The sequence below is a fragment of the Sapajus apella genome, unplaced genomic scaffold (genome assembly GCF_009761245.1).
Source record: "Sapajus apella isolate SASKATOON/1434 unplaced genomic scaffold, GSC_monkey_1.0 scaffold113, whole genome shotgun sequence".
Classification (NCBI taxonomy): Eukaryota; Metazoa; Chordata; class Mammalia; order Primates; family Cebidae; genus Sapajus; species Sapajus apella.
Window position 1 is genome coordinate 4,862,359 of NW_022437053.1, and position 16,861 is coordinate 4,879,219.

The window sequence follows — 16,861 nt, forward strand, 5'->3', positions numbered from 1 at the left end:
TGCTCCTCAGTGCTCGCCTGTTATAGTGGTGCTAAGTGGGATGCTTTTGGTGCCCCAAGATAACCAACCCCATATCCCTTGGGGTATGCATGTGTCATATTTATAATTAGAAATTAAAACAGTTCTTAGAATGTTCAGAATTTAATCTGATACAAAGATAAAAGACTAATTCTAGGATATCGAAAACCCAGATGCAACAAAGTGGTTCTTTGTTCGTGTCAGACAGAAAATTCCCCAGAAGGAGTCTCAGGAAACAAAATGCAGTGCATGGGGAGATTGGCCTGCTGGCCTCCGCCTGTCCATTCAGCGCTCCCATTATTGAAACAATAGTGCCATATAGCAAGACAAATCACAGACTATAAACAATGCATTCCCTGGGGAGAAGCACACTCGATTAAAGAAAAGCCCAGGCCCCGTCTGAGGATTAGGCTTGCATTTATTTTCAACAGCCAACTCCCTTTTGATACAAAGCTATCGTTTTAATGGAAATGTTTATTTTGGAGTAAGAAGCAGTATGGTTCTGAGAATATTTGATAAACGGTACACATGAGCATCAGTGAAGCTTGTAGGTCTTATTGAAGGAATTTGATACAAATCATAAATTTCACTCACCTCATTCTGAAAAGCCTGAAAAGTGTCACACGGTGTCTACAACGTCAGCACATTTTAAAGACAAAGCTAACACGTGCTGATGCTTCCACGGCTTAGGCCCTGTTCTGGGGGCTTTATGTTTATTATTTCCTCTCAACAACCGTAAGCGGCATGGATACTATTGTTATTCCCCTTTCACTGATGAGGAAAGTGGAAGAGAGACTGGACACGGCCCAGATCCAGGCAGTGCAGTCCCCATGGCTGCGCCTCTAAGTATCATGCTAGACGCTGCTTTACAGAACATGAGTTTTGATGATGGGTGACCAGACACACGGGCTATTCTGATAGGCACAGAGAACACACCTGCATTGGAATCTGCAATGTACATCAGCAAGTCAGCAGGTGCTGAGAATATGCAAAAGGGTGAGAAAGGCGGAGAGACCCAGTCCACAGCAGCCCCCAGTGAGGTGACGCCGCCCCTAACCTGCTCATCCGTGTGGCTGGAACTGAAGCGGGAATCCAGCATTCCATCATTCATGCCTGACGGTGCATCGTCCTCTGGTACAGGTAATTCTCTTGCTAGGCACTGGCAGTGAATCGGTGAGTGAAGGAAGAACAGGCCCAGCTCTCACTGTCAGGAGGGTGAACACTAATCAGACAGCGTCACAGATAGGTACAGAGTCACAAATGTGATGGGCAGAGGGAAGCCCACAGGTGAATTCTCCATAAGCGGATGTGGACAGGGGAGCCCCGACTCACCCGGGAGTCAGGAAGGAGACCTTGAAACTGTGACCCAAAGGCTGCATCAGACCTGGTGGACAGGTGATTCTGGGCGCCGCTGCTTGAGAGCCAAGTCCCCTGGCAGAGGACACACAGCGTGCCCCTGATGAAAAAGACAGTCAGCGTCTGGGGCACACAGAGCAAGCAGGCACGGAAGAGCAGCACTCAGAGAAGCCAGCTCAATTCTCTCTGTATGGGGAGTGGACTTTATGTATCAGCTGATTTGAGCTGGCCAGAGAGTGACCAGGAAATGAGCACGAGGGAACTGAATGCCGGGAATTCAAGGATGAACTGAAGGGCAGGGGAGACAAACAGGGCATAGTAAGACACCCCAGAGACCAGCAAGGATGGAAGCGCCCTCATGCCCAGCCCAGCGGGACAGAGGCCTGGTTCGCAGCAGCTCCCAGAAGCCAGGGCAGCACCTGACACACAGCCCAGGGTAGACGGGGGGAAGGACCGCCCTGGCTTCCCTCCTGCTCCACCCTGCCAGCTACCTTTCCCACCGGGACTCCCCTGAGCCATGCACCGGGGAGCTGCAGAAACAGCCACACCTGTGGGCCTTCGGAAGGTACAAAGCGGTGCGGGAGAGGTGAGCGAAGGATCTGTGCGCAAACGCCCAGCTCAGCCAGACGTCACGTAACCGTGCTAAATAAAGCAGGCCCTCATCTTCCCCTGAAACGCCTTTCCTGTTGGGATCTTCCCTAAGCCCCACCTGCTAATTTAGTCCTAAAATTGTACTCAGCCTACTGCATGTTCTCATTTATTTTTATTTTAGGATACATTCCTCTGTTGTATCCGTTAAGTGAGTGCAAACTTTGCAGTGTTCAGTACCACAGTCTGATCATCTGCATTCATCATCACTGAGTTTCTAATATTTTTGGTGGCCTGCAGGTATAATTTGTATTTGCTGTTAAAAAAAACTTAACTCAGGAATCTTATATGAGGGGAAATGGAAAGGTAAAAGATGAGCTTGGATTTAGCCTGGGGAGGCTGTCTGAGAAAAATAAGAAGCAATGCACATTTGTAAACGTTGAAATGGGAGGTAGAAGTAGATTAGCACCTTTGTCCCTGAAGGGACAGGCATCAACCACAGTGACGGAACCAGAACACGGACAGACATCAACCACAGTGACGGAACCAGAACACGGACAGACATCACCGCAGTGATGGATCCAGAACACGGACAGACATCAACCGCGGTGACGGAACCAGAACACGGACAGACATCACCGCAGTGATGGATCCAGAACACGGACAGACATCAACCACAGTGACGGAACCAGAACACGGATAGACATCAACCACAGTGACGGAACCAGAACACGGACAGACATCACCGCAGTGATGGATCCAGAACACGGACAGACATCAACCACAGTGACGGAACCAGAACACAGACAGACATCACCGCAGTGATGGATCCAGAACACGGACAGACATCACTGCAGTGATGGATCCAGAACACGGACAGACATCACCGCAGTGACGGAACCAGAACACGGACAGACATCACCGCAGTGACGGATCCAGAACACGGACAGACATCAACCGCGGTGACGGAACCAGAACACGGACAGACATCACCGCAGTGACGGAACCAGAACACGGACAGACATCACCGCAGTGATGGATCCAGAACAGGGACAGACATCACCGCAGCAATGGATCCAGAACACGGACAGACATCACCGCAGTGACAGAACCAGAACACTCTTCCGAAGCAAGCCCTACGAGCCTTCCTGGACTTGCAGACAGTTCCCTGCAGACAGTCGTGGGACAAGACGGGCATCGGGCTAGTCCTGGAGGCTGCCTTTTAGAGGCTCAGAGTCAGTCGCCTTAATCCCTCTCACGGATATGACAGGTTCCATCACAAGCCAGGCTCATTCTTCTGCCGCCTACTGTATTCACGTCAGGCCTCCTAACTGATAGCTCATCTCTCACTCTGGAGATGAACGGATTCCATCACCCGTGAAAAATCACAAACCTTAGGACACAATATCTGAACAGATTTATACAAAGGAAACACTGCTGATGAAGCATCTCAGCCTGGCTCTCCTCGTCTTGTGCATCCTTCAGGCATTTATAGCTGAGTCCAAGTTCTGTCTAATTTCAGCACTTGGGGACGAGAAACAAAGTCTTCATTTCAGAAACACCTCTGGTTTATCACACTGGAGTCACTTACAAGCGGGAGAAGAGTGTGTGATGGATTTCAGATGATGAGAGCTTTTAGGAGACAGCACTTGCTTCCTTCCCCGTGGGCCTTGCATGCCCATGTTGAGGCTTCCTCAGGCACTGGCTTTCAGAACTCTCAACCCACAGGAGCCGAGTAACAAGGTGAGTCCCCCCAGGACCGAAGCCACAATCACTAGCATCAGAATGCTCTAAAAGGAAGGTCAAGCTCAAGGTAGAAGAGTAACAGGTGGACGATAAAAATTTGGTGGTTTAGGTCAAAGAAGCTCATCAGATTTAACATGATGTCTAAATTACAACCGTTTATCATTTTAACAAAGTTTATTTTCATTCTGTGTTTATATTCAATATCATTGTTATTCAATGAATAATACTTTGTGGCTTATATTTTGATTTATTGTTTGATCCGTAGGGTGTGTAATGACTTTATTTTTAAATGATTTGATATTGAAATATGGTTGGAAGAAAAAACACAGAGATCCCATGCAGCCTTTCTTCCGTTGCCCCAGTGGCCACTGTGTGTGGAAAACACAAACACAAAGTACTTTATCTTCTTCTCTCACTTACCAACAACAATCAATATGGATTTCTGTGACCAAATGTGTGGCTTTTTTCCCCACACCTCAAGCATGCAGTCAGTTCTGCAGGGGGCACCGGCTGGGTGCCCTTCGATTCAATTCTAGCACTGTCCCCCTGGAGCCAGCATCGAACCCTGAAGGTTGAGGGCTCCGTCCTTAACACCACCCGCACTTAGGACAGCAGTCACAAGTCCAGGCCTCCAGAGCTTCTGACCAATGGCCCTCAGGTTGGGGTTCTCACAACCCGCTCTTTGGGTTTGATCAATTTTCTGGAACGGCTCCCAGAACAGGGAAATACTTGTTTCAGTTTACCACGAAGGATGCTTCACAGGATGCAAATGAGCTGATGAGGAGGTATGCAGGGGAGGTCTGGACAGGTCTAGGGGCAGAGGCTTCTCTCCCCATGAAGTTGGGGTGTGCTACCTGCATCCGCACACGGGTGAGTTCTCATCCACCTTCCCGTGGGCCTCCACACATCCAGCCATCTGGAGGTGCTCAGAACCTGTCCTTCGGGGCCTCTTGAGACTTGATTACATAGGTGTGGTTGGTTAGACTGCGGGCCATCGGTGACCAAATTAACCTTCAGCTTTCTTCTCTCCCTAGAGGTTGGGGAATGAGGCTGAAAGTCCCAGCCTTCTAATCCTGCCTCAGTCTGCCAAGTGACCAGCCCCATCCTGAGGGTCTCTAGAGGCTGCCAGCCATCAGTCAATTATTACCACACAAAACACACATCACTTGGGAGATGCCAGGGAGTTTTGCACTTGCACGCCAGAAAACGGGGATGAAGCCAAATATATATTTCATAATGTTATAGCCGTGCTTTGGGGGAAAAGTGGGCCCCAACCATGATGCAGGCATGAATCCAGGCAGGATGTAAAACATTTCTATCACCATGTGGGCCTCTCACTGAGACCTTTTATCCCTCACCCACCTGGCTCCCACCCTCACACACCCTTTAACTCTCTGCAACCCCTAATCTGCTCTCCATTTCAGGAATCCTTTATCAATGGAATCATACAAAAATGGAACTTCTGGGTTTGGCTTTTTTTTTTTTTTCCACTCAGTATAACCCTCTGGAGTTTTGTCCAAAGTTATTGAGTGTATACTAATTTGGCTTGTCTCAAGGCTCAGCATACAGTCTATTTTATGTGCACATGCCAAGTGTATGCACTCTACTTGCACTGGGTAAAGTGTTTTATAAATGCAAATTAGGCAAAGCTGATTATGAGTATTGTTTAGATCTTTTGTATTCTCACTTATTTTCTGTCTGCGTGTTCCAGCATTTATTGAGAGGGAAGTACTGAAATCACTAAGCATAATTGTAGAGTCATCTATTTCTCCTTGCAGTTCTGCCCGTTTTATTTCCTGAATCCAGAAGCTTTATTATTAGCTGTATGAATGTTTAGGATGATTATTTAGTTTGCGGCACTGACCTTTTTTCATTGAGAAATAAACTTTATCTCTCATGATATTCTTTGCTCTAAAATCTTCTTTGAGATTAATATAGGCTCTGGGGCTTCCTTTGATTATGGTAAAACTTTTATTTAATCCTTTTACTTTTAATCCATTATTGCCTTTATTATTAAACCTTTTTCCTATAGGTAGCCTGTAGTTGGGTCTTGCTTATATATCTAAATTGAAACCCATGCCTTAATTGGAGTATTTGCATGATTTACATTTGATGCGATTGTTGACACTTCTAGTTCTAATCTGTGATCTCGCTTTTTTGTTCTATTTCTCCTCTATTTCTCCTCTATTTTTGTTCACATTTTTCCTCTTCTTCTACCTTCTTTCGTACTGATTGAACATATTTTATGATGCCATTTTGTCTTCATAGTTAGCCTTTGGGACAGAATTTTTTGACTCTAAAATAAACTTTCAGCAGTTTATTTCAGAGCTTATTGTCTACGTCTTGAACTTATCACAGGCTACTCTGAAATACTTTGCCACTTTATGTATAAGAATTTTACAAGAGTACTCTTAAGTGTCTTCTTTCCCAGACTCTGTGCTATTGTGATTATACATTTGACTTTTGCATATGTAAAATATCTTACTACATAGTTTATATTTTTGTTAAAGAAATTTAAATAGAAAGAAAATGAACTTCATTTCCCTATGTAGTTACCATTTCCAGGACTGACATTTCGTTTGTGTGGATCCAGATTTCCATTTGGTGTCTTTTTTTTCTTTCGCCTGAAAGATTTCCTCTAACATTTGTTGTAGTGTGAGTTTGCTAGTGACCAACTCAGCTTTCATGTCTAGGAAAGTCTTCATTTTGCCTTCATTCCTGGAAGATATTTTTGCTGAGCATAAGCTTACAAGTTAACAGGTTTTTTAAAATTTCTCCTTTGAAATAATTTTTGATTTACCAGAGAGCTTATTTACATTTTGCTCACTTTCCCTTAATGTTAATATTTTACTTTGCTATAGCAAGCTTATCAAGACTAAAAAAGTAGCATGGGCACAATACTCTTAGCTGAACTACAGTCTCTATTCAGACTTTACCAACTTTTCCAGTAATGTCTTTTTTCTGTTCTAGGATCCAGCTCTTGACACCACATTGCATTTAGTTTTCATATTTCTTGAGTCTCTTCAAGTCTATGATAATTTGTTTTTTATGACCTTGACACTTTTGATCACTGCTGGTAAAATATTTTGTAGAATGTCCTCGACGTGGTCTTGTCTGTTTTCTCATGTTAGACACGTCTCGTTGCATCCCATAGGGATTACATGATACCAGTGTAACTTATTATTGCTGATGTTAACCTCGATCACTTGGTTAAAGTGCTGTTGGCTCGATTTCTCCGCTGTAAAGTTACAATATTTTCTTTTCAATTTTCTACTTGCTAGTAGTGAGTCACTAGGTCTAGCCCGTAATCAATTAAGGAGATAATGTTAGCTGTAGTGTTTCTGTAGGTGTCCTTTACCGGTTAATGATGTTCCTTTCTATTCCTAGTTTGCTAGAAGCGTTTAATTCTAAATCGATGTTTTAATTTATCATTTTTTTTTACATTTTCCAAATAATCTTAATGTTTCCTATTTAGTCTGTTAATATATTGAGTTATATTGATTGATCTTTGAATGTCACCAGCCTTGTATTCCTCTCATGTGGTGTGTGTGTGTTTGTGTTTAGCTATATTCAGTTTGCTATTATTCAGCTGATGATTTTTGTGTCTACATTAATTAAGTATATTAGCCTGTAGTTTTCAGAAAATACCTGTGTCTGCTTTTGCTATTAAGGCCTAATTTCTGGGGAAAGATAATTGTATAGAATTGGTGCTTTTTCTTTCTTGGATCCTTGGTATAATTTGCTCGTGAAGCATGATTTGAATGATACTTTTAGAAAGATTAAAATTTAACTTAATAGATATATGGTTATTCAGGTTATTTATTTCTTCTTGAGTGAGTCTTGGTAGTTTGTGTTTTTCAGGGGATGTGTTCATGTCACCTGAGTCATAGCATTGCTGGCATAGCGTTAGGCGTTCGGCATCGTTCCTTACCATCCCGTAACGTTGCCCCCTCTTTCATTCCTGATATCGGTAATTTGTGTTTTTTTCTCTTGCTCGGACTGTCTAGAGGTTTATCAGTTGCAGTGGGGAGATTTCTAAAGTGGCCTCCAGGATTTCCCACCTGCTACATGATCCTCCACACTGTGAACTTCACAGATTTTACTCCCATGACTAGATTATTTATATGATACAGTCAAATTTAAGACACGGAAATTATCTGAGTGGGCTTTACTTGATTATACAAGCCCTTTACAAATGGAGCTTTCTCTGGCTGGTTCTAGAAGGGAAACTCAGAGATTTGAGGCACCGGAAGACTTGGACCTGCTCTTGCTGGCTTAGACAAGGATGCTGCCGTCTGGGAAGGGAAGGGGGAGCTGAGTGAACGCACTGGCTAACAGACAGCGGGGAGAAAAGGGACTCAAACTTACAGCCACGGGAAACTGAATTCTGTCAAAACTTGAATGCTCTTAGAAGGAGATTTTCACTAGAGCCCTCAGAAAAGAATGCAGCCTTGCTGGTATATGGATTTCACTCTTTTGAGACCCTAAGGAGAAAATATAGTAATTCCATACCTGGATGACTGACCCACGGAGCTGGGACCTAATAATGGGTGATTCCTTAAAACACCACATCTGTAATGATTTGTTAATGTAGCAGTAGGAAAACTAACAAATTAATTTTATTAACTTTTTGAAAAAGCAACTTTTGGGTTTATTTTTTTCTTTTAAATTTCACTAATTTCTTTGTGATCTTAATTTTTTCATTCCTCTGATTTTTTTTTTTTGCTAAAATTGCTATTTTTTCTAGTTTTTTAAGGTGGTAGCTTAGATTACTGATTCAAGGGTCTTTTGTTCTTTGCAATATAAGCATTTAATGCTACAAATGTCCATCTAAGCAGTTTTTAACTTGTATTACACAATTTTCATCAATTATATTTTAATTTCCAGTTCAAAATATTTTTAATTTCCCGAGACTTTCTTCCTGACCTATAAAAACCTACAAATGTGTTGTTTAATTTTAAAATATTTGGGAATCTCTAGTTATCTTTGTGTTATTTATGTTTAGTTTATTTGTACTATATATAGTCCAAGTACTTTGTAGGGTTTATAGTCTTTTAAATATGTTAAGCTTTGGCAGGGCACAGTGGTTCATACCAGTAATCCCAGCACTTTAGGGGGCTGAGGCAGGTGGATCACCTGAGGTCAGGAGTTCAAAAGCAGCCTGGCCGACATGGTGAAAACCCATCTCTACTAAAAATACAAAGATTAGCCAGGCATGGTAGTGTGAGCCTATAGTCTCAGCTACTCAGGAGGCTGAGGTAGGAGAATCGCTTGAACCCGGGAGGTGGAGGTTGCAGTGAGCTGAGATTGTGCCACTGCCCTCCAGTGACAGAGTGAGACTCCATCTCAAAAAATAAAAATAAGAAATAAAATAAATAAGTAAATATGTAAATCTTTGGTTTGTGGCCCAAAATATGTTCTGTTTTGCTGAACGTATTATGTGCATTTCAGAAGAATACATATTCTACTGTTTTGTTGGCTAGTGTATTATATAATTATAAATAATGTCAACACAAACTTGTGGATATGATTGTTTGGGTCATTCATATCCTTACATATTTTCTGTTTATATGTCCTTTCAATCACTTAGAGAAGATTATTAAATTTTCCAATATTTATTTATTTGTATCTGTTTCTCTTTTCTGATCTATCAGTTTTTCCTCATATATTTTGAATCTCTGTTGACAAGTACACACACATTAAAAATTATGTTCTCTTAGAGAATCCATCATTTTATCAATATGTAGCACCCTCTTTATTCCTAAAAATATCCTTTGTTCTGAAGCCTACTCTGTTCAGAAATCATATAACTACCCCCGCTTTCTTTTGCTTAATGTTGCATGGTATTCCTTTCTATATTTTTTAACTTTTCACCTAAATATGCCTTTATATTTAAAGTGGCTTTTATGCAGCATATAGTTTAGTCTTGCTTTTTGTAGAAGCTGACAACCTGTGTGTTTCATCTGGGATGTTTAGATCATTAACATATAAAGTGATACTGATAAGGTCAGATTAAAATATGTCATCTCATTCTCACTTAAAAAAATGTCTTCCAGCTGTTGTTTCCATCTTCATCTTGCAGCATTCACTACGTTTAATTAAGAAAGTTCCCATTTTATTTTCTGCTTAGACTTACTGTGTATAGCAATCTTTTAAACTTTCTAGTGGTTATCCTAGGATTTACAGTATATGTTAATAATTTGGGTTGATCTGCAAATAGTATTATGCTGATACGTATGTAGTATAAAAAGCTTTTAACAGTATATTCCCTATTTCTTTCTTCCATCTCTTATATAATTGTTATTATACATTTTATTTTTTCTTATGCCATAAACAGAAAATATATTGTATATTTTTGCTTTAAACAGTTAACTTTTAAAGCCAACGTTACCAAAGCATAAATACATCCATTTATTACATCTCCAACATTCTTCATTTCTTTGCATAGATGCAAATTTCTGAATGTATTGTATTCCCTCACTCCGAAAAACTTCCTTTCCATTTCTTGATTACATCTGCCGCCAACGAATTCCCTCAGTTTGCATTTTTCTGAGAAAGTGTCTATGTCTGTTTCACTGTGAGTCGACTTTTTCTTTCACACTTAAAGATTTCATTCCACTGTCTTCTTTCTTGCGTGACTTCTGAGGAGAAGTCTGCTGTGAATCTTAGCCTTTTGCTCCTCTGGGTCGGGGAAGCACAGAACAGAAACGTTATCTTTTTTTCCCCTTGGCTGCTTCCAAAATGTTCCCTTTATATTTGGTTTTCAACTTTTAATATGACATATGTAGGTGGGGGTTTTTGTTATTTGTTTGTTTTCTTTTGAATGATTGGTATTTATCTGGCTGATGTTTGAGCTTCTTGGTTTTGTTCTTTGGTGTCTGTCTTTATTTTACAAAATTCTCAGCCATTATTTCTTCAAATATATCACTTTAGGGTATGTCTGCCACAGTTATGCTGATTGAGACAGTGTGCTTATGTGTAGGAATCAAAACACACAGATTCATACAGACATCAACACACACATGAAACAGGGGTGGCCCTGCAGATGACCGGTGCTGGCAATAAACGGTGACATGACTGCCGATCAATGGAATTCAGAAAATTTGAATTGGAGAAGAAGCAATTGCATAGAAGAAAAACTGGGGGAAAAGCAAAACTTGTATAAGGAAACTTGATGGTCTTGGGTTAAGGAACGTATTCTTAAGAATGGCACAAACATGCTTCCTTTTAGCACTCACATTACTTTAAGGTATATATTTGTGCTCTTTTATTGCCTCAGGCTAATCATCCTAATTCCTTTGTGCTGAACACTAATTTGTTTAAAATTTTAAATGTGTCTTGATAAATGGTATCAAAGTTGATGTTTCTATCAACAGTTCTAGATATTGCTACAACAGAATATTTCATCCTGCAAAAAACTCTTATTTATTGAGAAGGATAGTTTTCATCTGAGCCTAATGCCATCTCCCTGTCAATCTTCTAAGTAAAAATGGGACTTCAGGCTGGGCGCAGTGCTCACACCCGTAATCCCAGCACTTTGGGAAGCCAAAGTGGGTGGATAACCTGAGGTCAGGAGCTCAAGACCGGCCTGACCAACACGGTAAAACCCCGTCTCTACTAAAAATAAAAAGATTAAAAAAATTAGGTAGTCATGGTGGCGCATGCCTGTAATCCCAACTACTTGGGAGGCTGAGGCAGGAGAATCACTTGAACCTGGGAGGCAGAGGTTTCAGTGAGCTGAGATCACACCATTGCACCCCAGCCTTGGTGACAATAGCAAAACTCTATCTCAAAAAGAGTTTTTTTTGAAGTCCCAGGGGGACTTCAGTGATAGTCTTTTCATTCAGCAAATATTAATTTATTATGGTTAGCCAACATTGGTAAACAAGAGACGCATGTTCTGTAACCTAACCAGTTTATTGGTTTTAAGATAGATACTGCATCAGTAATTATAGAAACAAATCCATCACAGTTTATGGGAGGTGTCTGGGAAGACTTCGTGGGGAACTAAGTGATTTTCAAGTGAAGTGAGTGAATAGGAACTCTCTCGATGCTGGGAAAGGAAAGAGAAGAGCATGCTATGCAGATGGGCAGGGATTCAGAGGAGTGTGGGGAAGGATTCTGGCAAGTCTGAGGGCCTGGGAGGACCAGTTGCCAGGAGTGTAGCACAGGGCAAGGGGTGTTTAATGCAGAATGATGTGGACCAAATAAAAGTGTCACCGTTGCACAAGGGCAGCAGATGTTGGTAAAGAATTATAAGGAGAAGGCTAAAATGATACCTGTGTTTTAGAGAGATCCTTTTAATGGCAGTAGGTAGAATTAGTTAGAGCCAAAAGAACTGGTCATGAGGAGACAAGCATGGATCTACAGCAGAAGATGGTGGCTTGGATGAGATGGGGGAAGGATGTGAGAGCAATGGATCAGATAGAACCACTGAGAAGAAAAGAAAAAGAAGTCAGAGTTGGCTTTTGGGTTCTCTCCTTGAACAGGCGAGAAATGGACCTGAAAGAAGAGCAGATATTGGCATGGGGAAGGTGATAGTTCAGCTCTGGGATGGTGGATTTCAGGCACTGGACGGCTGAATCCAGCAGGCTAAAGGGGTGGAGGATTGAAATGGGGGGGATGAGGATGAGGAGATAATCTCAACAGGAGATGGCTTAGACAAGAAATGAATGGAGATGCTTTGGGAACAAAATGCACACTGTATTAAGCATGCATCCTCCTTGAAGTCCCTAGGAGATCTTAGAGAATCTCTAGTAACCGCTGCAGTGCTCCCAGCTTCTTGACGGTATGGCTCTGCTTTGGTAGACGAGAATGGAATGTCAGTAAATGATTACTTCTGTTCGTTTCTGGGGTGGCAAAGCTGAAGTCCTGGAGTTACAAAAGGATAAGATAAATATGCATACATTAGGTAAAACAAAGTGCAGAGTTGATAAGCAAAACTTAATGAGATAAATAAAAATATAAAATGGTTATACAAGTTTATTTTAAACATGATAGCTTTGTTGTTACCAGAAAAGCATCCCTTAAAATGACCCTGGGTCTCTTTGAGGGTTGCGTTTACCCATTACTCTTGAATTTAACCATACAACCTATGGAAGGACTCAAGCAATAATGGCTCATCAAGTCATGGCCTGTCATGGAAGAGATCTGGATATGTTTTCACTCTGTCCATGAACATGTTCATTTTTGTGGCCAATGAAACGCCTTGTACACCCATGGACACTATGAGAATTAAGTTTAAGAACACCAGCATTTTGATCCTTTTCCTGATTTGATATTGTTGTAGTCGTACATTTTTATCCAAGTCATTCATTTAGCAAAATAAATTGTAAATTATTTTCCTGAACTATTTTTGACTCATCAAAGTTTTCTTAATTTCAACAATATTTTATTACAGGTGATTATGTTGTCATGACTATCTATTTTGAATTGAGTAGAAGAATGGGATACTTCACTATTCAGACATATATTCCTTGTATACTGACTGTGGTTTTATCCTGGGTGTCATTTTGGATCAAAAAAGATGCTACACCAGCAAGAACAGCATTAGGTGAGTTTCCAAAAGCCTCTTCCATAAATCTGTATAATTTTTATATAGAAGCATTCATAAAAATTACCCTCAACGTAAAACACTATTTAAATGTGAATGATCTAATTTCAGGGTTACTTGAACCGTGCTTAGAATTTTCTCTTAAGATGCCAAGTTAGGTTGTCCTTTCTCACAGTGAGATTCTGTATGCTGCTTAAATCAAGATGGGGTAGGAGATTCAGAGTAAATGAATTGTGATAGCATCCTGTATCACAGGCTGACATGATCACAAAAACGTAGGCACATCCCAGAACCTGTCAAGTCAAAAGTCCCCTGACATTAATTTCTGAAAACAGAATTTACCACACACCTCTGAGGACTGAAGACATAATATTAGTAAAGCAGTTTATCAATAATTGAAGCTCTGCTTGTGTATAGCAACTTTACAAGCAAACAAGAAAATGATCATTCTTTTCAGCTATGAGCCACACACTAAAACTCAGTCTTTTCATGAATTTTTCTCTGGTTTCCAAAGTCTTAATAAAACACAAAGTTTCAGTAGTTTTGAACTATGCAACATATTTTATGTCAGTTTTTCTTTCTGACAGAAATTTTGCTTAACTTCCAATGTTTTGGTTTTTTGAAGACAGATAATATATAAGACCAAATATAGATTGTTTTCCCCCAGAAAATCCCTCTAGAAAAGAGGAAGCTTCCTCAATTTTGAATTTCTGCAACATCTCTAGTATTTATATTTTTATTTCTCTGTGTTTTTTTATTCTTTCTTTGTTCAAGAACAAAGCACTGGACCTGGGTAGACCAGATACCAAAAGATTTATTAGCCTTAATATCCTTTACCTATTCTAGTTTTGCATGCTTATAGAAAATACATGATAGAATTACAGGCAAATCCACACAGATTTAGTGACTAACCGTTGGGTTTATGGCTTCATAGTTCCAAATGTTAGATGTCACTGTATACAAGACATCTGAAGATAAGCTTCAGAGTGATATAATACATAGCTACGTGTAACAACTTGAGACTATGAAAACTCTAGAGAATAGTTGTTCTGGGATCAAGAAACAGAAGCTAGAATTTCACAGTGCAGTCACATAATAAATGTATTGCCAAAAGAACTGAGGAACTTTATTAACAATAGGATGTGTAGTTGGGACTCCAGAAAGTCTGTGCCTAAAAATAAAGGGGGTACTCTGGATGTCCTTTAGAATCATAAGAATTCAAAGAGCTTCTTCAAAAGATAATATAGTGCAGACTCCTTACATTATAAGGTGTTATATAAGAACTTATTAGACATTTCTAAGAAGTAGAAAAATGTGACCCATGATTACAAAGAAAGATGGATGAATAAAAAGCAAAGAGAAGTCTAATGCTGACTCAGCAGGCATGGACTTTAACAACAGCTATTATAACAATATCTGAGGACTTAAAAGACAATATGATTTTAATAAATGAACGGACAGGTTATCTCATCACAGAAAGTATATAAAAGGAAATTCTATACTGAAATGTATAATATCTTGATTGAAAATTTTACTAACTAGACAAGAGCAGATTGAGAATGGCAGAAATAAAAGTTTATATAAAATTGAAGACCATCAACTGAAATTTATCTAATCTGAAAAACAAAGGAATAAAAAGATTAAAAAGAAAGAATGAAGCCCCAGTGATCTGTTGTACCATATGAATATGTATAGCATAACTAGAACTGATTTTAACTGAGGTTCTAGTTAAAATCAGAATAAGAAGAGAAAAAGAATGAGGCAAATATTTTTGAAAAAATGTGGTCAAGAAATTACAATATTTGTAATTTTTTTTCTTTTCTTTGTAGGCTGGTGTTTTTCAGTGAAAAACACCAGCCTACAAATTCAAACAGCTCAGTGAGATACAGGAGAAATACAAAGGAAATCATTATAGTCCAAAGGATGACAATCAAAAAAAAAAAAAGAGAATACTTGAAAGGAGCTAAATAAAAATGTCCCATCATACATGGAGGAGCAAAAATATAACTGACTCATTCTTCATGTGCAATAATGGAAACCAGAGGATAATTAATTGCTGTCTTTAAAATCCTGAAATTCTATATCCAGAGAAAATATACTTCAAAAATTTCATCAGAATGAAGATTTTTTAGATAAACAAAATCTGTGTCACAGAAAATGTAAAGCCATAGTAAAAATTCTAAAACAAGCTAATTGGGTTAATGGAAATAATAAGTAGAAAAATTGATTTACAAGAAGTAATGAAAAACATCAGAACAGGTAAGTATGTGGTGAATGTTTAAAAAAAAAAAAACTAGCATTCTATTTTTATTCTTTCAATTGAAGTCAAAATAATAATATGCCAAGATGGGACTTATGACATAAGAAAAAATAGTAGCCAGGCACGGTGTCTCATGCCTGTAATCCCAGCACTTCGGGAGGCCGAGGTGGGCAGATTATGAGCCAGGAGATCGAGACCATCCTGGCTAAATCCGCCTGTACTGAAAATACAATAAGTTAGCCAGGCATGGTGGCATGCGCCTGTAATCCCAGCTACTCAGGAGCCTGAGGCAGAAGATTTGCTTGAACCCAGAAGTTGGAGGTCGCAGTTTGCCGAGATTGCACCACTGCACTCCAGACTGGGCAACAGAGTGAGACTTCATCTCAGAAAAAAAAAAAAAAGAAAGAAAAAGTAGGCCATAAATAGCAATGAGGTTATGGGACATATGGAACTATATTCCTCTGTGGTACAAAAATAACTGAAATGATACTAAAAAAGTTCTAAGTAGATATGTTAAGAAATCTTATCATAATCTGTTCAAAAAGTATGAAAATATAAAAAGCATAGCTAAGCATAGTAGAAATAAATAGGAACATATAATAATAATAAAAGGATGAATTCAACAGAAAGAGAAGACATTCATAAATGTGCCTGTGACTAGTATTAGAGCTCCATATTAAAATAAATAAAAGCTGAGAAGAGGATAACTTTTTAAAATCAATCACAGTTTGATATGTAAATATGCTTCTATCATATGTGTACACAAACAAGCACATCTGTCCACTTAAGTGATTAAACCAGTCAACAACCAAAAAGCCAGTGAAGAATTGGAAGACCTGAAGGACACTATCAATGTCTTTGAGCTATCAGATATTATAGAACCCTGCATCAAGAATTACATCCCCCAAGTGAATTTCAATAGCCACCTCCTGCCATACACAAACATTTATTTAAAATGGATTATAACTCAGATGGTAAAGCTAGAAATGCTAAATTTCTATAAAAATATTAGGATTATATTATTAGATAAAGATTTCTCATACCAGAAAGTGAATCTTAGATGAGGAACACTTTAAAACATTTCTGATGTGAAAATATACTTGAATAGATATTTCATGTTCTTAGATAATATGAAACATAATGAAGATTTGTTGGTTGCATAAAATAAACAAATTTTTCCAATGAATAGTATCTTTCTCCTTTTTATGCATTTTCATATGCAGAAATTTTAATTTCATTTATTAATCTTTATATTAATGATTTTGTTCTAAATATGTTGTAAGTGTGGCTAAAGATTTTCTATGTAATATTAGCCTGATAAAATAATACCAGAAATGTCC

The 16,861-nt window shown here is 39.3% G+C and overlaps 1 protein-coding gene across 3 annotated transcripts in view; it reads left to right on the top strand.

Moving 5' to 3' along the window:
• Window positions 1-16,861, top strand: part of GABRG3 (gamma-aminobutyric acid type A receptor subunit gamma3) — a 484,848-nt gene that overhangs the window by 458,246 nt on the left and 9,741 nt on the right. For all 3 annotated transcript variants that reach the window (XM_032259972.1, XM_032259974.1, XM_032259973.1), the window contains exon 7: window positions 13,109-13,261. In XM_032259972.1, the coding sequence (XP_032115863.1) occupies window positions 13,109-13,261 (153 nt within the window). The remainder of the gene's footprint in view (window positions 1-13,108; window positions 13,262-16,861) is intronic.